The sequence below is a fragment of the Sturnus vulgaris genome, chromosome 1, assembly GCF_052056855.1.
Source record: "Sturnus vulgaris isolate bStuVul1 chromosome 1, bStuVul1.hap1, whole genome shotgun sequence".
In the NCBI taxonomy this organism is placed as follows: Eukaryota; Metazoa; Chordata; class Aves; order Passeriformes; family Sturnidae; genus Sturnus; species Sturnus vulgaris.
In genome coordinates this window covers 118,746,248-118,769,346 of record NC_142243.1, presented here as the reverse complement: position 1 = coordinate 118,769,346, position 23,099 = coordinate 118,746,248, and the positions used below count along the sequence as shown (strand labels likewise).

General features: G+C 39.8%; 1 protein-coding gene across 1 annotated transcript; it reads left to right on the top strand.

Annotated features, from left to right (window-relative positions):
* Window positions 1–1,769: 1,769 nt before the first annotated feature.
* Window positions 1,770–22,897, top strand: BPNT2 (3'(2'), 5'-bisphosphate nucleotidase 2). Its single transcript, XM_014873083.2, has 5 exons — window positions 1,770–2,296; window positions 14,819–14,978; window positions 15,922–16,017; window positions 17,877–18,038; window positions 19,196–22,897. Exons 1-5 carry the CDS (start codon window positions 1,910–1,912, stop codon window positions 19,465–19,467), a joined length of 1,077 nt encoding a protein of 358 aa, XP_014728569.1. The 5' UTR covers window positions 1,770–1,909; the 3' UTR covers window positions 19,468–22,897.
* The last annotated feature ends 202 nt before the right edge of the window (window positions 22,898–23,099 follow it).

Sequence of the window (23,099 nt, the reverse complement as noted above, 5' to 3'; positions counted from 1 at the left end):
GATTGCATTCAGTAATGAACAGTCTCTTCTAAAACCTGGCACAGATGGTACATACAGTAGCATAGAAATAAAGAGCCCTCTGTGTACCATCCTCTTCACTGCTTACATTACTGTTAATATTTTCTATGTTTACTGCAGGCATAAAAAGTATAAGTACCAAGTAATAAATCCAATAATTTTCTACACCTCCGTAAGGTCTTTGCAAACTTCAGTGGGACAAAAAGCCTAGTATTTCACTTTCTTTCCATTAAGAAACCAGTTCATAAAGTTGCAGCTTTTCTTCCTTCTTTTGGGTTACTTCCACCATGGTGGAGTTTAAAGTTCCTGTTTACTGAACACACACAAACTGTTACTAATAGCATCAGGCAGCACTGCTGCTGGCTATTTTGCTCATTACTGACACAAGTCTACTCTGTCTAAGATGAACCCTGTGTTGCTGCATAGCTTCTTGGCATTATTATCTGAAATATTGAACTGTGAAATCAATATTAAGGAAAATGAGCAGTGTATCCTCTCAAGTTCCCATTCTGCCAGAGAAGTAATTGCAGAGAAAGAAAAAAAAGGGCAACAAGACCAAAAATTTCCATCTTTAAAGGAATGGGAAGCTGGAAAACATGGACATTCTAGTTTTTGCCTAATAGCATGTAAAGTTTAACCTCAGCATAGTTGGAGTAAAATTCAACTCCTGAATCCCAACGAAATACTTTCTCATTCTATGATCCTTTAACTCCTTTAACTTTCACTCCCTGCACATACACTTGCACTTCAGAGAGGGTGCAATCCTGCAGGATACTGGATATGTAACCATGTAAATGTAGATGCCATTAAAATGGAAATGCAGAGGAGACTATATGGCAGCTTCAGTTTGCAAGGCTGGTCTTAATTTTGGTCTTTATAGTTTTCACTTTCTTGATTATGTAAGTTTAACACTTAAAAAAAATAAAGTGCCCAAGGAAACAGTTATAATGCATGATCCCTAGTGATTACTTCTTCCCATAGTCACTACCAGGATTTGTTTCTACAACCTGTTTATCAACAGACAAGAACATTGCTCCAGTAGAAAATATGCAATTAATTCAAACAATGCTGAATTAACATAGTTCTTTTGTTTGTAATTTACTGAAAAACTACTAAAAGGAATCAGAAATAAGAACAGAAAGAAATCAGAGACTCTTCCTAGTTCCCACCCTAGATGTCCGTCCTGGCTATGAAGTTTCACACTCCCCCAAAACAACAGAGGTGCAAACAAAAAGTGTAAATTAAGACAGGTAATTCTTTATCACATCACTTGGCTGAGGAAACAGTTGGATTTGCTTCATTTTACTGAATGAGAATAATTCTTCGAGGAACAGGGGAGGCAGAGAGTCCTAACCTCCCCAAACCAGTATGACAAAAACAAGAGTTGCTCAGCAATAATGCTCGGCACCGCTAACAGTGCATCTTCACAAATTTAGCGGAAATTTACACCAATAGTGATTTCCATCAGAAAACTCCTTCCCAGGGTGCCGGGCGGGCTCCGGCTTGGGCTCCAGCTCCTGCCCCGCGGGCAGAGCAGCTCCCTCGGCCCCGGCGCTGCGGGCTCCTGGCGCATCGGCTGCCTAGAGGGAGACGAGGAGAAGATCACGCGAAACCACAGAGCTCCGGAGAAGCAGCGAGCGCTGGACAGCGGGCGCTGCTAAGGCTGAGCCCGGCAGCCGGGACGGCGCAGAGCCAGAGCCGCGGGCAGCGCGACGTGCCCGGCGCGCACAGCCGGCCCCGCCTCCGCCTGACCCGGATACAGACGGCGCTGCCTCCCGGCCGCGAGCGTGGAGCCGGCCCGGCGCCGCCGCAGCAGCGGGAGCGGAGTGCCCCGGCCGTGCCATGGCATTGTGGTGACCGCCCGGCCCCGCTACCCGCCAGCCGCGCGGCCATGGCCCCCATGGGCATCCGCCTCTCGCCGCTCGGCATGGCCGTGTTCTGCCTGCTGGGGCTGGGCGTCCTCTACCACCTCTACTCCGGCTTCCTGGCCGGCCGTTTCGCTTTCTTCATGCTGAGCGAGCCGGCGGCCGGCGGGCCCGAGACGCCTCACGGCTCTGCGCCCGGCGGCGCCGTTGACCTGCGGGAGCTGCTGGCCGTGTCCGTGCTGGCCGCCGTCAGGGGCGGCGAGGAGGTGAAGCGGGTCCGCGAGGGGAACGTCCTCAACGCCAAGGCCAAGGGCAAGACGCGGGAGGGGGCCGAGGAGCAGCTGACCACCGGCGACCTCCTCTCCAACCGCAGGATGTTCTACCTGCTGAAAGGCGCCTTCCCCGCCATACAGGTGTGTGCCAGGTGCCCTCCGTGGGGCTGCGCGGGCCCGGCGCCGGTGCCCCGGTGTCCCGGTGTGGAGCCTCAGCGCGGGGCTGCTCCGCACCGGCGCCTCTCCGCTCTGTGACCGCCGGCGGGAAGCGCTGCCCTCCCTCGTTTGCGCTCTTCTTTCCCTTCCTTCTGAATTGGTGGCAGTGCCACCTCACGCTCCTTGCGCTTTTCCTTCCCCTCCCGCTGGACTTGTGGCAGTTCCACCTCACGCTCCTTGCATGGGTGTTGGGTTGCAGGGGAAGGAGTTGGACTGTGTTGCAAGCGAAGCCACGAGAGGTAAAACAGTGTCAAACACTGCGGGCTGGAGGGGTGGGGGAAACGCCGGCTCTCGCTGTTGTGGTTAAGGATACAGGTAATTGCGCAGCGCAAATTCCGCCTACGGTTAAAATGCAGAAATTCGGAATGCCGTTGTTTTCGTGGTTATCCTTCCTGCCGTCACTTATGGGGAGAGCCATAAGCAGGAGCAGCGACTGAGGATTCGAGGTTTAGGAGCATAGCACTGCAGTAACCGAGTGTTTAGCTCTTGTGGCTGTGGGACAGCAGATAAGCACAGCTGTGTCAATACTGTGGATCACTGCCTACCTGAGCAAAATGAGTTTATTTTGCTTTCCGAGGTGTACACCCCTTCCTGCTCTCCTTCACTTCTGAAATCCAGGTCTATCTCTTAAGGTAGCACCCTAACCTTTGAACTATACTTTGAGGATTTTTGGGGTTTGTTGGCATTGTTTCTCCTTACACTTCAGTCAATGGGAATTTCTGTCTTTTGATGTTAAATTCCTTAGCTTTTCACGGGCATTTGAAATGCATAGAAAGCCCTAAATTTGGATCTCAGAGGTGGTGATCACATGCTTCTGTTGAATGGGTTGAGAGGAAAAGTAGCTAAGTATGGTTTATGTTTATTGAGTTACTATTCGATTTTCAGTAATTGTTTTGAAAGTTCCACAGAAAAATGTCTAGTTTTTAGCTTGATGGCTTTTTTTGAGGTTTTTTGTTTGTTTTGTGGTTTTTAAAGTGTTGTAAAGAACTTATTGAATATGAAATCTAGAGGAAACAACAAATTCCTCAATGTTTGAGATAAACTTGGGATGTGACTAATCTTCTTCTACAGAAAGATTATGCAGGTTCTGTTTTGAAGATTTGCTGGATTGTCTTTTGGTGACAAGGCATCTTCACAGGCTCAGTGTTAAAGGAAGAAAAAGTATTGACCCCTGTTCTCTTGCATTATTCAGTGCCCTCAGAGATCTTGGCTTTACAGCTTAGCTGGCTTGAAGCCTCTATGCTTTCTCCCCTTTCACGGATGGAGGGACTTCATTAATCTAGATGTAAGAGTTGCCTGTGCTTCAGGAGAGGGCTGGGGATTCTGTCTGGGCTTGAAGAACACAGTGAACTGTGTATTGCCTGCTCTGTGGTCGCATGTAAACTCTGCTCTGGGCCTGGGATTCTTAGCAGTGACAGTCTGACTTGTGTCTTTCTGGCAGAGGGTGTTAACTTTGAATATCTAGTTTTAAAAACTTTGGTACTCCATTTTATTTTTCTCACAGGTGATGTGTGCTGCTATTCTTTAAGAATAGATGGTACTTTTGAAACTGCAGATGTGTTCTCAAAGGTAGTATAAAACTGAAGATGTGTGCATAGGTCAGTGGAACTGGAAAATACCAGGCATATGTCTTTTCTTTTTCCCCACTCCTCCTTAGATTGACTGAGCTTGAGCACTGAGGATGTCTAGGATGAGTGTATTTGACGAGTTTTTCAGGTGATCTGGAGTTATTCAGTCTGACAGATCAGCTGTGGGATGTTAAATATTCTGAGAACATGATGGGGATAATAGCATCTTACCTCATGTGATGCTTAAAAATTTCTCACTAAGCTATATATATACTGATTAGAGATTTTGTCTCTTAAAATCTGTGATGGAGATGTATTCATAAACATTTGTCTAAACTAAAATAAAAACTTTCTTTTACTACTATATACATACTGTGTGCTTCTCAGGTGTGAAGGCAAGGTCATCTCAATCTACTAATCCTTCAAGTGTAACTTGTGAGCAACCCATCTAAAACTGCAGCACTTTCATAGAACAGACTTACTGAGGTTTGGTGTGAATATAAGGATTATAGAGGATTTTCTGAGGCAGTATAAAATTGCATAATGTAAGAAATATCTTACTTTATATCTGTAATCTTATCCCCCTGTACAGAGTGACACTAGAATAAAAAATGCTGCTCAAGTCAAACCTCCTCTTCCCTCCTTGCCAGAGAAGATGATGCTAATAAAAGCTGCCAAACAAAAACTGCAATAATTCCAAGAGTAAGCGTATGCAAAATGCTGATTTTCTCACATCTGAAGTTCTTGAGCTTAACAGAACTACCTCAGTACTTAAATTGTTGCCAAATGCTGCAACCAGGAAGAAGATGAACCAGCACACAAACTAGGTGCTAAAACATGCCTGTAAAAGCAAAGGAAATGGAGTTGTTCAGTCTGGACAAGAGAAGGCTCCTGTGAGACATTACAGCAGCCTTTCAGTACTTGAAGAGGGCTTAGAAGAGCTGGAGAGGAGCTTTGTACAAGGACATGTGTTGACAGGACAAGGGGGAATGACTTTCAATTGAAAGAGTGCAGTTTAGATTGGACATTAGGACAAAATTCTTTACTGTGGGAGTGGTGAGGCACTGGGCCATGTTGCCCAGAGGAGTTGTGGATGAGCGCTCCCTGGAAGTGTTCAAGGTCAGGCAGGATAAGGCCTTGAGCAACCTGGGAAGGTGTCCCAACCCATGGCAGGGGGGTTGGGGTGAGATCTGGAAGGTACCTTACAGCCCACTCTATTATTCTGTGATTCTCTAAGAATAACTGGAGCTTTCCCATGTTTCAAAATAACCCAGAGGAAAAGTCATTTGACTGAAATAAACTTAAGTCAGGGAGCAGCACTGGATTCCCTGTTTTGTGCTGCTGGACATAAAAAAGGAAGGCATGCAAACAGTCTTTCTTAAATAGATCTGAGTCTCTTGAAGTGTGGTTATTAAGAGGAGATAGAAGAGTTAGACTTGCCACTTGCAGAAGCTGAAATAAATCTAGGAAAAATCTTACAATACTAAGAGTTGGGGTTTATAAAAGTATTTGAAAATCTTAGGGGAAAAAAGTTCCACAGAAAGTGTTTGCCTTTGTTCTCTTGAGTAAAGATAATGTCTCTACAGAGGAAGAGGAACTCCACTGCTGACATCACCTGCTCTGTTTGATATGAATAGATGAGTTTGTATCAGTTCAGACTTCTCAAGGTTATGTTAAGTAAGACCAAAGAAGTGCAGCTCAATAGAGTTTTATCACTGTGTAGATTTAGTTTAGATTTAGTGGTGGTGTTTTTATATCCCTCAGAAATAGGCCTGAGAAAGATAAGGAACAAAGGGACAAGTCACTGCTACCTTGGGTATTAACCAGTGTTGTCTGATTGAACTCAACATCCAGCAGTAAATATCTGCATGTGTATTCCATGAAGCATCTTTGTACAGTTGATTTTAAAATATACTTAATGCCAAAACCTATGCGTTGCTTTCTCTTGGGGAAGTTCTCAATTGCAGTCACAGGCTTGAGGTATTACTGCTCCTGTGTTCCCAATATGTTGTCCTCGCTAAGAATGAGTTAAACCTCTGATCCAGCTGTAATCATCTTCTCTGCTGCTTTTATTGTTTATTTATTTTGTTTATCTTTTCTGGGTTACTTCTCTCCGGGTTGGTTCTCCATGCAGCCTTATTTATTCTTGTGCTGGCACAGTGGTGGTGTGATAAGGACTGAGGTGGCAATTAGGTGAGGAGATTAAGGAGATGCTTGACCCAGACCTGCTGTTGGGATGGCAGTGGACTGGGGAGGCTTATTTCCAAATTCAGTGATAGACTAGCTGAAAACTTTGGTATGTTCTGCTCAGAAGAGCTTCTGTAAAGAAATGGTCTCAGGATACCAGGGTTTTAGCAGCATTACCTGCTAAAAGATCCCTCTCAGCATTATGCCTTAGGGTCTTACTCTTTTAATGTGGCCTGTCCAGGGGTCAATGTCGGGATCTTGATAACTGACTGTATCCCGAGTAAAAAATTAAAATAGAAGTTTTTAAAAGAAAGGTTATTTAGGAATACTTTAGTTCACTTCTCACTGCAGCCCATCTCCAGCACATCTGAAGGAGCAGCGCTACTTGATCACAAAGGCAGGAGTGATATACAGATTGTTCCTTAGACTTTCACTTTGACCAGATTACCTCTTGTCCTCTGACTGAAAAAGCCAATTTTAAAGTGACCCACACAATTTTGCTATTTCGCTGCTGTACTATACTAGAGTTATTTTTGCAGTATGTAGACTTCATTCTTAATGGTCACATTGTATTCTGCCCTACATTCTCATTTTTAGAGGTTTTGTCTTTTTTTTTTTGTTTGTTTAGAGTTACAGCAGCTATACCTCTTGTTTTCTAGTGTAAATACTGAATAGAATTTCATCTTGTTTGCTACCTTTTTTTATATTGTGGCTCTAGTGGAAATTAAGTAATCTTCTGTCGCAGTCTTTCTCTTTGAGCATCTTTTTATGAGTCTTGCCACTGTTCTGAAACCAAATGTTTTTATGTGTCTTTCCCAGTTAAGACTGGTGATAAATATTGCATTTCAAGCTTATGCATGATAATGCTGGAATCAGCACTTGAAATGAAACTTTAAGAAATGTCACTTTTACTTTGATTTTCTTCTTAATTAATGAGACTTTTGAAGATTAATGACTCCAAGTATTCCTTTTTTATCAGGCTCTTTGAAGTACTGTCTAGGTTTAAACTCATTGTTTACAGGCTTCTGACTACAGTGCCAACTACCATACCTAAAAAACTGGAATTTCATCTGAGATGGGAAGCTCTGCAACTGATACTGATTCTGTGTGAAAGATAGATATGTTAAAAAATTAGGTTTGAAAAAGAAAATACTACTTAAACTTCAGACGTATTGCACTTAAGTGAGTAGGTTCGGTAATTTGGGTTTTCATGTTGTGAGAAATAGCCTCCTCAGGTCTTAGGGCTTTTAATAAAATTCATGTTCTTCTGACCCAGATGGTCTTTGCAACTGCCAGTGAGTTTCTAAGTAAAACAAGAAGTGTGAATGTTAATCTGAAATCTCAGTAATAGGTGTTGCCTGGAGATGCATCTCCTAACATGGGTTCCAAATGATGCCAGATGAGTTATGCCCACTCCCTCTGCATAAAAATGAAGTTAAAGACTGTAACTTTATGCTAATGAGTTCTGTGATTATCTTTTCAGATGCAATTACAAGGCGTTCATTTGGCTTGTTTGTGCACAGTAGGTGTGTAATCTATCAGCTGAGCATCTGGAGAGTTGAATTTCTTAGTGTAGCCAGTCACAAACAGTGGACTTTTTTGTGTATTATCTATTTTATTGGTAGATTTCTATTTGTCCTTATTTGGATTTTTTCTTAAAATGAAGTGTTGCAACTCTTGTGACAAGCAGGTCGCCTCTTTCTTTTAGCTAGGCTTGGGTCTGTATAGAACTGTAATGGAGATTTTTGCTATCTGGTGAAACCACTTGTGTGAGCTAATGAGCAAGTGGCTTTATTTTCCTGGTCTAAAATTCTAGTTGTTTCTGCAGATTACCAGTGGAAACAGTGAATCCCATGATCCGTGCTGATTCCCTCAATTCCACTTTTGTTGTTTTCACCAACCTCTATTCATTGTAAGTCCACAGAAACAGAATTGTCATTGGATGTATCTTTATCATTTATTAAATCCTGTTTGTTTCAGGATTTAATGTGCTTCCTGCTGGCTTAATGGCCAAAGTCACCTATTGAGTTTTGTTAAGGACTAATTAAACTTCTCGATATTTAGGCTTGTCCAGACTCTTCTTTGCATATCCTGTCATCTTATTCCTGCATTAAGTGGCTTCTCGTTACTAAAATAAGCAAAGGTGTAGTTGATGGTAGAGGAAGACCTCTGTCTGCCTTGTCTTAGGTGCCTTGAAAAAGACCTGTGTCCCTTTTCAGTGTTGTGGTATAGTTGTAGAAATACTTGTTGTTTTCTAATCAAATGAATGGCAACACGAGACCAGTAGGTTTTATACCTCTTATTATTTTATGCATTTATATGATTTTATACCTTACACATTTATATACAAATATGCTTTGCAGTTTTAATTAAAAGTTAGGACTTTAAACTTACTTAAACTTAACTACCTTTTAATAAGTTTTGGGGTTTTTTTAAGAAAACCATGTGATCCAGCGAGGTCTTCTTTCCTTTCATAACAAAGTCTGCCTTGCTAAGACTATGTAAATTGAACCTTGGCAAGAAGAGCATTTTTGAAAGGCACAAAGATCACCTGTAAAAGTTTATTTTTTCTTTCTAATAGTTGTGGTAATCTAAGGAGGAAAAGAACCTTTTCAAAACCAAGCAGCTGGCTTTAAAAATGTCAGTGTATTGAATAAAACCAGGGTTGTGGGGTTTTTTTGGGTTTTTTTTGTTTTTTTTTTTTTTTACTATGCTGGTAAGGCTACTATTCAAATTTTGTAAAGCTTATAGGAATTTTAAATTTACAAAAATAAGTGCTACATTGATTTCCCAGCTTGCATTCTTTTTGGAGTTAAGTAACCTAAGCTTTCAAGAAGCAGCTTTCATTCATTGTGAAAACTGCTATTCACCACCCCCAAATTCGAAAGCTGTAAGGGAGGGATCATGAATGGTCCTGGATGCAGGTGAGCTAAGTCTTGGTGTGATCTTGGTGTGAATGCACACCCCCTCCATTTGTAACAGGTTCTGGAGCCTTGTTTTGTTACCAGGGTACGCTAGATATTTTCCTGACGTACTGGGAATAATGGTGCTTTGAGTGCTTTTTGCTCTCCTAGAGAGTGCTCTCCTGTTGAGCATATTTATATGTCCTGATTTGTCAAGTGGGTGTTTACATTCAGAGCTTTTGGCATCCTTCACACAATTTGTGTATGTACAGATGCTGTGAGAAGCTGAGACAGCTTTCACCTCTGATACATTTGAGGAGAAAAACAGGGAAGCAGAGCCAAATGGAGGTAAAATAGTCTGTTTTGTAGTGCAGTGATTATAGGGTTGTTCTTTGGTGCAGTGCAGCAGCAGTGGTTGAAGGGGTCTCTAAGTGGGGGAAATCCCAAAGACTGCTGGTTGAACCACTCTTCTCTGAGTTGGGACATATCTGAAGCACAGTCAAATAAGAGCAAATCCATTACAGTCCCATGCAGCTACCTCATAGGTCTGCATACCTTCCAAGGTGTGTAGTTGTGGGTAATGTGAAGTCATCAAATGACTTGCATTGGAAGGGACCTTAGAGAATCATCTTGTTCCAACTACCCTGTCGTGGGCAGGAATGCCCACTAGACCAATTTGCTTAAAGCCCCATCCAGTCTAGTCTTGAACACTTTGAGGGATAAGGCATCCACAACTTCTCTAGGCAGTGTGCTCAAGTGCCTTACCACCCTCACAGTAAAGAATTTATTCCTAAAATCTAAGCCAAATCTCTCCTCTTTTAGTTTAAAACTATTTCTTCTTATCATATCCCTATCTGCCCATGTAAAAAGTTATTCTTCCTCTTTTTTTATAAGCACCATTTAAGTTCTGAAAGGCTTCCTTAAGGTCTCCCAGGACCCTTCTCTCTCTTCCAGGCTGATTAAATTCAGCTCTCAGCCTGTCTTCATAGGAGAGGTGTTCATCCCTCTCATCATCTTTGTGGTCTTTCTCTGGACCCACTCTAAAAGAACCACATCATTGTTGTGCTGAGGACTTCATACCTGGTTGTAGCACTCCAGGTAGGGTCTAACCAGGGCAGAGGAGAGGGGGAGAATCACCTCCCTCCACCTGCTGACCATGCTGCTTTTTTGATGCATCCCAGGAGGTAGTTGGCTGGCTGGGCTTTGAGCACACATCCATGATAAACCCCAAGTCTGTCTCTGTTATGCTGCTCTCAATGCATTTCCCCAGTCTGTACTCAGGCCTGGGATTACCTCAAACTCGGTGCAGCATCTTGCACTTGAATTTGTTGAACTTCATGAGGTTCTCATTAACCAACTTCTCAAGTTTGTCCAGGTGCCTCAGGATGGTTTCCTTTCCTTCTGCTGTGTCAAGTGCACTGCTTAGCTTCATGTCATCTGCAAACTTGCTGAGGGTCCATTTCATCTTACTATTGTCATTGATGAAGGTATAAAAGAGCACCAGTCCTAAAACAGAGCCTTGAGGGAGACCATCACTGGCCTCCATGTGGATGTACAACTTGTTGACACCAACTTCCTGGCTGTGTCCATCCATCCAATTCCTTGAAAAATGAATAATCTTTATATCTCTCCAATTTGGAGTTAATGATGCCGTGTGGGACCCTATCAAAGGCCTTACAGAAGTCTAGGTAGGTGACACCAGTTGGTCTTGGCACCCTTGCCAGCTGTTGCAGTCAGTCCATCTAGAAGACCACCAGATTGGACGGACATGAACATGAATTCTTAGTGATTGCTCTAGACATTAGTACAGAAGGTATGTGTAATTATAAAGTATCTTCCTCTGTCCACAGAGGACTTCTCTCAGTCACTCAGAAGGAAAGTGTTGAAATTACTGTTGGTTTATTGTTTGCAAATGGTTACTTTGCAAAAATTTACTTTTGTCTCTCCACTTCTTTCCTCCATCTCACGTCAGGTGGCAAAGTTGAGTCTTGGGCATGCATAATGCTTACACCACATAATCACTGGTGAAATGGCTGTGTAGGTCATGCAGCATCAATGCACCAACAAAACAGAAAAACAAACACTTACTCATATTTTACTAATGTTTCCCTGTGCTTGCAGGGCTCCAGGCTTTTCACTTCCTTGGTCAAATCAATAGACTTAATATCCATTGAGTCATAGAATCATAGAATAATTTGAGTTGGAGGAGACCCTTAAAGGCCGTCTAGCCCATCCTCCTTGCAATGAACTTAAGACATCTTCAACTCAGTCAGGTTGCTCAGAGCCCCATCCAACCTGACCTGGAACACTTGAGGGACAGGGTGTCTATACCTCTCTGGGCAACCTATTCCAATCTCTGTTTTTGAAAGGCAGTAGCTGGAATACTCTTATGTTCATATTCTGACTGGTAAATGTTAACTTTTCTTGTTACCTGTACTCTGTATGTGGGGGGAGATGTTTTGTTTTTTGTTTTATCTGGGGGATTTTTTTTTTTTTTTTTTTTTCCCAGTTTGAGTAGCTTAATTGGTATTTTTAGAGTACAGGTGTGATACTATTTGTGGTGTTCTTGTTTTAGTTTCTGATGAAACAGCACTAATATTTGGATTTCAGAGGACATAATTTTCCAATGGGGTTATTGATGCTCTCAAGAATGAAGTGCTGTGCTACCTCACATTTTTCAAGATACTGGATTATTTGCATATTAAAACATAAAATTAGTATTGAGCTGGAGAAGTATGAAGGGAAGGAGAGGGGAGTACTAAATGAAAAAAAAATCACATGCCACCAAACACTTTCTAAGAAAAGCATTGCATTTTCATGTGTGGTTTGACGTCTTGGAAGAGAATCTTCTATTTTTGTGGGAGGAATGGGGTTTGCATATATTTTTTCACTTTAACTCACCTTCCCTGGGTGAATTCAAAGGCAAAACTACAGGTGTGTTCCACTCTTTCAGACCAGGAAAAAGCCTAAACTTGTGCACCATGCCAGGGACAGCTAGCTAGCACTCAAGTAGGTTTTCTGGGTGACAAGCTGCCACAAAGACAGCATGAAGTGCTGATAGAGACTAAACCAGCATAGGACAAAGAGCCTCTGTGAGGTTCTCTGAAGTCTTTGTGTTGTCAGGACTGTTGTCTGTTCAGAGCACTGCATTTATCCAGACAGGTTCATGTTACACTGGAGTTCTTCCTGTGTTCCTGAGCAGATCTGTGTTCCAGTCACCAGTGTGCTGGACAGGAGTGTTCTCTATGCAGAGATTTCCAAAGGCTGGAAACACCTGGATGATTTGGAAGGCTCACCATGGACTGATCCTGGGATTGGTGTTGGACCTCTGCTGCTGGGTCCCATGAGCAGCATCCCTCATTTGTTATACAATTCCTGAACCTTACAGGCTGGTTTTGGGGGAGCTCTGTACTGGTGAGATGCAGCCAGACTGCCTTGTTTATGAAATAATGGTTTTGGGGTTTTTTGGTTTGGTTTGGTTTTTGGTTTATTTTTGTGGGTTTTTGTTTTGTTTGGGTTTTTTTGTTTTTTTTTTTTTTTTTTTTTTTTTGTTTTTTTTTTTTTTTTTTTTTTTACTTTTCAGCTGTATTCCATGCACTGATTTACATATATTTTATTAAACCTCAGTGTTTGATGCAGCTCTGTAAGGAGGGCTTTTGCTTCAAGCATAACTGGGGAAGATTGCTAAAATGTAGTTAACCTTCATGTCAGTGTTCAGTTTTTAGAACTTCCCCAGATGGGCTCATACACCTTACAGCTGTTAGACAATTAACCCCAGAGTGTCTTGCTGAAATAAGGTCTAGTGCCTGAAATATTTGGCCTTGTGATTGTCTTTCTACGATAGCTACTCCTAATTTATGAGTGAGGATTTGGGATTGCAGTGAACTACATATCCATATTGCTTAAGAAGAGTTTAAAGTGTAAGGTCGTGGCCTCTGGAGGCTGCCAGCAAATGAGATTGACAAATAGGAACATGGAATTAACACAGAGGCATGTTTGCCAGGAATATTCTCCTTCATTAACAAAAAAAGAAAACGGGAGGAGTAAAAGAAGTTTTAAGGGTTGGTGAATCCTGCTCAGGCAAGTATTCAGCCAAAGCTACAGAGTAAATGGTCATATGAATGGAAGAATGAGTGACCCATTTGGGGTTTTGGTTTTGGGCTTTTTTACTTTCTCCAGATGTCTATGCAACCGGATCACTCTCTCCCCGTTTTTGGTTTTTTTCTAGTGGAATAATCATATCTTTTGGGAGAGACTCCTCACAAGCATTATAAATGCTGCAGTGTCACAGCCACTGCTACAGAATCTGAGCTAGTGTGTGGTGTTTCTCTGAAAACAGTGCCTTTCAGATAGTTTCAGACTTTACATTCTAGTGTACTATAACAACAGGTTTAACAAGATATTCTTCCTTTTGAGCACCAGTTCCAACCCTTTAGCTTTTTGGAGGCCCCTTTCTTCTGTTGAGGAAATGTTTTTTTATGATGGTATGTCATGTGCTGTAGTAGAACTTAGACTGCCCAGGGGCTATGTTGAGACTGCCAAATCAGTGGAACTGCTCATCTTGACTTTGCAGGACTGTTTTCCCTAGGGGAAAATGCAATCATCAGGTTTATTGTATAGTGACAGATGTTTAATTTGTAAATGTCACGGCAACTTCAAGAGCTCCATGTTTGGCATATAATGCTTCAAATACTGGTTTTACGTGAGAAGACAACTGTGATGTATGGCTGCAGTTGCTGCAGTTCTGCTTCCTTTTTCTTTTCAAATTCTCTTGGAGAAAATGGCCCTTAATTCTTAGCTAATACCCCGTTACAGCTGAGGAATGTGTGGTGCTTTTTCTTGTTATGATGTGAATTAGGTAAAAATCCTGCTCATGTCTGTCACATTCAAATGTAGTCTGATAGCTCCTTCATTTTCATTGTCTTTCCATGTCACTTGCCTACAGCTTTTGGTACAACTGCGTCTCTGGTCATCCAAAAATATTGTGCTACTACAGTCACAAGGATATTGTGCTGGATTTTGAAGAATGTTACTCCATTCAACAGATTGGTGCTCTGCTACCAGGCCAAACTCTGCTTGATGTAGTGAAATGCCCTCTGGTGTGGAGTAAATTCATTAAGCTGGGCAGCAGGTGACAATAGGCTTAAATGTGACTTTTGACTGCTGTCCATCTTAGGACCTTACCCCAACCTACCATAAAAATGGATATGGGATGTTACTTACCTATTTGTGAAATAAATTCGTCTGACAGTTATGTAGTGGTTAAATTCAATTGAGCTGCTTACATTTCTAGTTGTAACTGAATGCCTGCAGCAGGAATATATATACTAAGATTTCTTCATGTCCAATTCATGCACAGTCTGCACAATATCTGGTGATAATATATCTCTAAATTTCCATGTGCTTCTACTGGCCTTATAAATTTAATTTTAAACCCCCTGCTGTCTGTGTACTGTATGATTCTCCAGAGTCAAATGTTCTGCCTGTAGTACTTGAAGCAGCTGCATTTAAATATTGATTTTTAAAAATGTGATTCATACTGTGGGAATGTTCAGTAGGGAGAGCTGCAGCCAAAGCAACAATGTCCAGCTGTGGTGTGGTTCACAGTAAAATTCTGAATTGTGGTTTTACATTGCTTGTCACATAACCATAATAGCCTGTGAGTTGCTGAAAAAATGACTTCTGCATTTGAGGTGAAGGAAGAAAGAGAAAATGTGAGCAAACGTGTAATTTTCTGCAGTTATTCTATCCAATATGTTAATGCAACTACTTTTGTTGTCTCACCACAGATAAATTCTGAGGAGCGTGTTGATACAGCTGATCAGGAGACAGTCTCCTGGGATCACAGTATTCCTGAAGACATAAAGCAAAAAATACAGCCTAAAGAGGTGCCAGCAGAAAGTGTCACTGTCTGGATTGATCCTTTAGATGCTACACAAGAATATACAGGTAGCTGATTCTTGTTGACAAATCATGCGTGTAATTTTGATTTTTGCCTTTTACACTGGAGACAAGATAGTATTTAAAAGGACATTTCTTGTTAAAGTGTCTTATGTGAAAGCTAACATGATTTAATTGAACAAATTGTATAATGAAATCTCTGTAGTTCTCAAATTACCACATTTACTTTTATATGTTCCAACTCCGAAATTACTTTGGTATCCTTTCAACTAAGTACTTGCTATAATAAATGGTAACTGTCAATTATGGATTATACTGGAATTACACATCTCTTTATTTCAGTCATTACTGTGGCAACTCTAAGTATCATAGATTTTTGGTTTTGTTTATTTAAAGGGAATACTAAGTAAATAGCCTATTTAACTTGATATAAGAAATTTTTTGTCATTTTTTATAAAAGCATGCATAGTTAAGTCTTCCCCCTTTTGAAAGATTTTAGGATGTTCATAAGCAGTTCAAGGCAATCTAACTAAAATTCTTGCTAATAAGTACTAAGGAACAACTAGAAAAATGGGATTCTTTTTTTTATGACTATGTAATTGGTACAATTATCCTTTCCAGTGGGTGTTCTTTGATTTTTGAATTACCGTTTTTGAACCAGTAGAGGATAGGAGGTGAGGCAGAGAAGGGAGAATAGAGGGGCACAGATTTCCAGAATATACCTGTTGCATAAGACACAGCTGTTAGCATTAGATCTGGTAGGAGTACAGGTTCCATCTACTGAACAGCAAAAATTGCTGGAAAGCTGAAAAGTCTTCAAAGTCTTTTGAAAACTGAAAGGTTATTTGAAGATACATCAAAGTTACATAACAGCAAGAGGCAGAATGTAAACTAGTCTTCAGAGAATAATCTGAACAATCTCCTGTCTGTTTTCCTTTTGTGTTCTTGGCATCTGATTGTAAACTTGCTCACTTTGTTGTTTTGCCCACAGAGGATCTTCGGCAGTATGTCACGACTATGGTTTGTGTGGCTGTAAATGGCAAACCAGTAATAGGTGTGATACACAAGCCCTTCTCATCATACACAGGTACCTTCATGCCTTCACCTATTTCCATCATAATCAGTCATAGTATTTATTAAAATTAGATGTTTGAGAGAACATCTGTAGGTATAAGTGAGAAAATATACCTTCTGCAGCAGCAAAAGGGCGCTGCAGCAAACCATACAATTAGAGCTGTAGATGTGTTCTCTGTAAAACCACAAAGGAAAATGCCATCCTTGTTTAAAATAAAAATGATGCATTTAGAACTAACTAACTGAAAATATTTTTAAGAGCTAAGATCCCTTTGATTACAGTGTTTATAGCAAACAAAAAAGTTAAACCTATAAATACTGACCAGTGTCATGTGTGCTTTTAGTCTTTAGCAAAAAAGAGTACTCTGCTCATTTAGCAGAATAACTTGGGTCTCTGATAATATACCCAAGGAGCTGCTGTTTATTCAGTGTGAATAAAAATAGATTGAAAAAAGATCTTAATGGTAATTGTTGGTATGTAACAGGCAAGACTGTCTAGCATAGCCTTATTGATTATCTGATATGCTTTTAATGCCACAGCTGTCAAGTAATTAATTCTTTAGTATTAATGATGTATCAGGGAATGTTGCTTCAAGTTTGGCAATTTGCATGCACTTCTGAAAGCTTCAGAGTAGTTTAAGTATTCATGTCTTACTGTGTATTTAAACAGGAATTTCTGTTTACATTTTCCCTTAGGCAATACTGACCTCTAGAGTCCTGAAATTTTACAGTAGATCTGGCACAAAAAACAAAGTGAATAAATGCATTTTGTATTTGTTGTCCTTTTTTGGCCCACTGAATACTCAACATTTTGTGCCAAATACTTTGCTGTCTATAAATATGAATTTAATTACCAGTCACTTAAGTGCTATATTCCAATGAGCTTCAAGAATCTTGGAGATTTTGGAACATATTAGATGTCAATACCTATCTGAAGAAATGGGTTTTTAGCATTGTAATGTTGAGAATTTATCTCCTTTGATAGTAGTGAAGGTGCAATGTTCAGACATGGAATCAGATGAGATGCAATGAATTCTGTCATTCTGTGTGACAAGTATTCATTTTCTAAGCTGGAAATACTGGTATGTTATGAGTCAGGTTGTTCCTAATACTACCACACAAATTCAAAACAATAAAGGGCAGTCAGCATTGTTACTACACAGAGCTCAGTCTGTTGCCAAACAATCTGGCCCTCTACTGAGATGAAATTGCTGGGTAGTTTACTAAGTAAATGTCAGATTAATGGTTAGAGGATGCCACCTACCAAGCTTGGCTTTGAACTTCGTGATGAAACAAGGGAGAAGCTGTGGATTCTAAATTCAGTTCTCTGAAACGTAATATCAAATATTTTTCTTTGTAGCACTCTCCTCCTGAGCTATTTCCTTCTTTAGCATTACTATTTTTCTGAATAGAGTAACTCCATAGCATATTTGGTATCTGCTTTAAAGGGTAGTAGGGCTTTTTGTTTTTACATAAAAACATTGTCTGAGGACATATTGGATGTATTTCTGACTAGGAACCATCCTTTTAACTTTGGTGGATTTCTAATTGCAAATTCTAAATATTAACTACTTGGGATTTTTCCTCTTACTCTGTTTTTTGGAAGAATCACACAAGAACAGGCAGGCTTGGTACAACGCCATATGCACCAATGTGTATGTGGCCTCTTTCTCTTCCCTTGTGTGCACATGTGGATATGCACCCCATCCTCTGTCAGCCCTACCTTTCTCTTTTACAGTAGTGAGACATATTAAGTCAGAGGTATCAATTACATATGGTAATTGATGGTAATTACATAATCACCCTTTTATCCTCACACTTAACAGAGATTGTCTTTCGTAAATCTTAGCAGAATTTTTGTTTCTCTTATAGCTTGGGCAATGGTGGATGGTGGGTCAAATGTAAAAGCTCGTTCCTCCTACAATGAGAAGACTCCAAGGATTATTGTGTCCCGTTCCCATGCAGGAAAAGTTGAGCAGGTTGCACGGCAGACATTTGGAAATAAAACTGTGATAATCCCCGCTGGTGGAGCAGGTTTGCTTCTTTAAGCATTCTATCCATTTTATTGCTTCTGAATGTTTTGATGGTGTAGCTGTTACTAGACAGAAGGATGTACTGTGGTATCTTCTCTTTTTCCACTTGCCTTTTGATCTTTGCATCACTGAAAGCAAACACTTGACAATAGGGACAAAGTTTTTCCTGTATTTAGGAACCTACATGCAAACTTAGTTCAGAATTCAGGCTTTTCACAAGTCAGTATATTGCTGAGTCTGAACCTGGGCCAGCAATTTTGTGGTCTTTTCACTGAAACACGCTGATGTGTGTTCATGGAAGGTACTGATGCCTCAGTAGGAGAAAAAGGGTTGTGTGACCACAGGCACATTCATGGAAGACAATCTGCTGGTTATTAGTTAGCTGTTAGTATGGTTGATTTAAAAAAATTAAGGAAAAGGCCATTAAAGTTTGATACTGTTTATTGCATTTATGTCAAAAGAGAAAATTAGTACTACTAAAGTCCATTTTTATCTGCCTCATACTCAATTTAAAGAAGTTTTAGAATAATTTCTACTTAAGTGATGTACGTGTTACTGACAGAACATAAATGGGAAGCAGTAGTGTGAACAAGAGCAGTCTCAGAAAACCATGCAAAATTTTATTTTTACAGAAATGTATCTTTTTGTGTCTTTAATGTGAAAAGCCAGAGCTCCTTTACAGATTGTTTAGTCAAGAAGGTCTTGCATTGCTTCTTTATAATGACCCTAAGTGACAGAGATAGTGGAAGTGTAACTGATTATAGCAGGTCTTGCTCAGGGCTTGACTCTATTCAAGAACACGAAGAAATGATCAGATTAATGAAACAAGAATATTGGTGGAAGAGCTGAAAAATTGAAAAAAATCCATAAAAGAATGAATACTGTTTTGAGTAATTACTTTATACTATATAATGAATAATAAAGGGGAATCCCCTGGGATGATTTGCTTTATTAAAGAGTGGTGTATACATCTTCCTTCTATTGAAATAAAAAGCCAGGGAGAGAAAGACAGACTTGAGCATGATACACAGGGATTGAGAAATGAATGAGTAAACATAAGAGCAGAACCATATTTGAGTTTCTGGTCTTGTTCTTTTAATGTATTTTGACAGGAAGGCTTGGTTTAATTTTTTTTTTACCTCTGCTCATTTCTTCTAGGTTATAAAGTGTTGGCCCTCCTTGACGTGCCCGAAAAGAATCAAGAAGAAGCTGATGTGTATATCCATGTCACCTACATTAAGAAGTGGGACATATGTGCTGGAAATGCAGTGTTGAGAGCATTGGGTGGCCATATGACTACCCTGACTGGTGAAGAAATTAGTTACACTGGCTCAGATGGGAATGAAGGAGGACTTATAGCCAGTATCAACATGAACCATAAAGCACTAATAGAAAAACTTCCAGATCTGGAAAAAACATCACATAAATAAGCATGACTGATGGAGAAGTACAAGTTGTGCTTTTGTAGCCTCCAGATGCTCTGTCTGAAGAAGCAGGTGTGAAAACCTGCTGGAAAAGATGCACAGCAAAGCAAAGCAGTTTGGTGTGGGTTTGGGGACTATATCTTGCATTGGGTTTTGTCAGTGGTGGTATTAAAGAATAAAATAATAATAATATTTGGAAGTAGGAAAGGGACCGATGGTCTCACACATCAGTTTCCATGTTTTATTTTTTTCAGACTGTTTTCATGCAGTTCTTATACTCAAGGTGCATTTACCACATATATATTGGTGAGCATAGGTGAACTAAAGAAAAATCCAACTTTTTTTTTTGTGAAATAACCTAAGTATTTCTCACAGGAATTTCTTGAAACCTTTTACATCATACTGTAGTTTTAGTGATTCCATAATAAATTAGGTAGGAAGAAAAGTTTGATTTGTATAGGCATCTGATGACTGTAAATGGTTTATCAGGAATCATGACTTCGTATTTTGTATCCCCTGAACAGAAAGCACAAAAAGGTTGATTCAAATCTATATGCAGCAACAGTTTATCCTTCACAGTGTGGCACTCTCTGCTTTTTAAGAGAAAAAAAGAAATGTTCTGTACTATTTTGACTTCTTTCCTGAAGATGTAAACCAGTTTTAGTTCAGGTGGGTTGTGAATATCAGTGTTTTATTAATCAGTGTAATTATTTCCTTACACCTTTTTAAAAGAAAGCAGTGTTTCCTTGTATAGTTTTTAGCAGTTACTTCTTGTCCTTGATTTCTGCAAACAGTGTTGAAGATGCATGCTAAATTTTTCTCTAATGTAGGGCTTGTTCATCATGTGGTGTTTGTGCCTATAGAAGCAGCCTCTTCCTTCACTACCTGTTACTTTATTTGCTTGGGTTTTCTTTCCATTGGACAGAGTCATAGGGAATGAGTTAACAGAAATAGGAAGTTGACTGGTTATTTCCATTTCCAGCACAAGGTATAAACCAGCACTTTTTCTACAACTCCAGGAATAGCTTTGTCTTTTTAGCTTCCAGCACACTCTTCTGCAGAAAGCTCTTCAGCCATTCCAAACAGCTTGTGCTTATTTGGTTTGTGGTTATTCACAGAGAGAGGAGAGACCATTAGAACCTGAATCTGTTTAATCAAGTTTGAAGAACATGTGGCACTTGAAGTACAGCAAGGTCTGCAACTCCCTACTGAAAAATGTTCTTTGCAATCCACTACATACAGAACAGAACGTGGGTCCTTTGATATCAAATGACAATTTGTTGTACCTCTAAAATATGTGGACTTCTATCTCCAAACATGTCTGCATTGTCATTCTCTTCATCCCCCTGAAAGACTTCAGAAGGTTAAAATGTATGTGTTATTTGAATTATTGGAAAATAAGCTGCCCATCTCCTCAAGAATGCTAACATTCTTAGTTAATATAGATGGTTTCTGTTCAAAGTTTGTTCAGTCTAGGCTTAGGCTACTTGATCCAAACCCTTAATTCTTTAATTTTAACTTCTTTCATATTGTTAATGAGAACTGCTCTTCTGATTAAAAAGAGGTTTTTCTCCTTAGGTCAGTAGTGGAGAAGGTTTAGAAACTGCTTTCAACTTCTAACTGAAGTTCACATATCCAAAAGACCTCCCAGATCTTGCATAACTACAGATACAGACTTTTATTTCTTAAATTTACTGGCAAAGGAGACTGAAGCTTAGTCTTACAAGCCTTTTGGTATAGATAGTTTTTGGAGAATTTCTTTTCCAACACAGACACTAATGCTGCTCTTTGAAAATAACTTTTACACATGTAGATAATACACAAAGCAATTTTACTTTCAGTTCTTAAATTTAAGAAGCTGCTATACGCTGTGACAAATAAGTGATCATGCCCTTTTTAAAAAGGATCTGATCTATTTCAAAAAGTTGTTGAGCATCCAGACTTCAGTGAAGAATTAAAAAAAAACATTTATCAAGATTTTAACATTTTATAAGAAGAGTGCAACTTTTTAAGGCTGATTTAAATGTCTTAAAGCCTAATTTAATTTTAAAAAAAGCTGTTTGTATGTTTATTTGTTAAAGAACATTGATTAAAATTTAAATATGAGAAATAGCCATAGTTAGCCTAGTATACAAGCCTGATTGTGTCACAGAGATCAAATGCACAATATTTAAGTAGGCTATTAAGATAAAATCTGTGGCAAGTTGGGGTTTTAGAATCAGCTTGAAATCCTATGTAAACATCATGAAAATGGGACTGCTTTTATTTTGAGGAATGCTTCTATCACTTCCTTGTATAAGCTGTGATCAGACTTCCTGCATGGGAAATTAAAAATTTTACATAATGTTTAAGGGCTTACTTGTATCTTACTTGACGACAGACCAGTGAACAAAAGTATTTGCCTAAGTTATTTTTTCTTAGGAAAACAAAGTACCTTAGGAGAAGCCCTCCTTTCCTTCCTCCCATATGCTGGCTAAAATGCCTAGCCTTCCATTAGGAAGACTTGTACTTGTTTAGACACATTAATGTCCTAAATTACTTTGTTGCAATGGATCCCAGTGTTCAGTACCTTTCACAGGGGACCTTTACTGGCCTAATCTCACCCCGGTGAAACTGAGGAAGAGGTGAGAGTGTGGTGCCCAGTTAATTACTTGGAGTAATCCTGAGCTCATGGAGCTTTCCCACAGTTGAGCGCTAAGTGGTGCTTGTGGTCTCCCAGTGTAATTTAAAGAGTAGCTGCTTTGGTGTGAGAATAGGGGAGCAGCTGGTGAATACCAGTGTCAGAGGTCATTTTGCAATAAATGTAACTCTTATGCAGACCAGCAAGTATTTACAAGTGCTTGCTTAGTGCACACATCCCAGTGCACTTTCTTTGTATAGTGTTAACACTCAGTGTGTCATTTCTTTGACTGTGTTTACACTCCATTCTGAAACTTCTGCTTAAGTTCTGGCTTGGTCTCATCAGTGTGGATGTGACTTAACTTTATGCCCAGAGGGTAGGAAATCATACTATACCCACATCTCACTGCTGGGCTAAAGACCAGTGTTTTTTACATTTTAGCCTTTTCCACATGAGGCTGTTGCACACATTTTTAGGGATGTTACTTAAAACAATTGCATGTTGGAGATGGGTCCTACAAAAATATATATTTTTTAAAAATCTTAATTAAAAAAAATCATAGCATTCTAGATCCAAATAAGTGAAGTAAGAGAGTATATTATTTTAGCATTGGTTTTCCAATGGTGGATATTTTGGGTGGCTATTATGATTAAGGTGGTTGCAAGTGAAATTATTCTAAAGCTGTATGTATTTTCCTTTTTCATTCTTCTAAAAAAAGAGTGTATGATAGCATAGATAATACCTGGTACTGTACCAAGTGTTCTAGCTTTCATTCCTTGAATGAATGTTTCCTAAATAAATGGACACAGAAATAAATGGGTTGAATATTGGATTTAACTGGTTTTGAGATTAACCTGTTTGCCAGACTTTTACAGATGGGTTTAAGAGCTGTCTGTTCTGATCTACAGAGCACTTAATGAAAATACTTAGCAGATATGTCATACTTGGATAGTGAGTTAATCATATAGGCAAAGCTGCAAAGTTATCTAGTGATATTGTTCCATACATTTACTTCATG

Bases quoted from the DNA above. Each gene is read 5' to 3' on its own strand.
- BPNT2 (XM_014873083.2), top strand. From the start codon at position 1,910: ATGGCCCCCATGGGCATCCGCCTCTCGCCGCTCGGCATGGCCGTGTTC. The intron at 14,979-15,921 runs GTAGCTGATTCT...TTTTGCCCACAG, and splicing joins TGCTACACAAGAATATACAG to AGGATCTTCGGCAGTATGTC. The intron at 16,018-17,876 runs GTACCTTCATGC...TTTCTCTTATAG, and splicing joins GCCCTTCTCATCATACACAG to CTTGGGCAATGGTGGATGGT.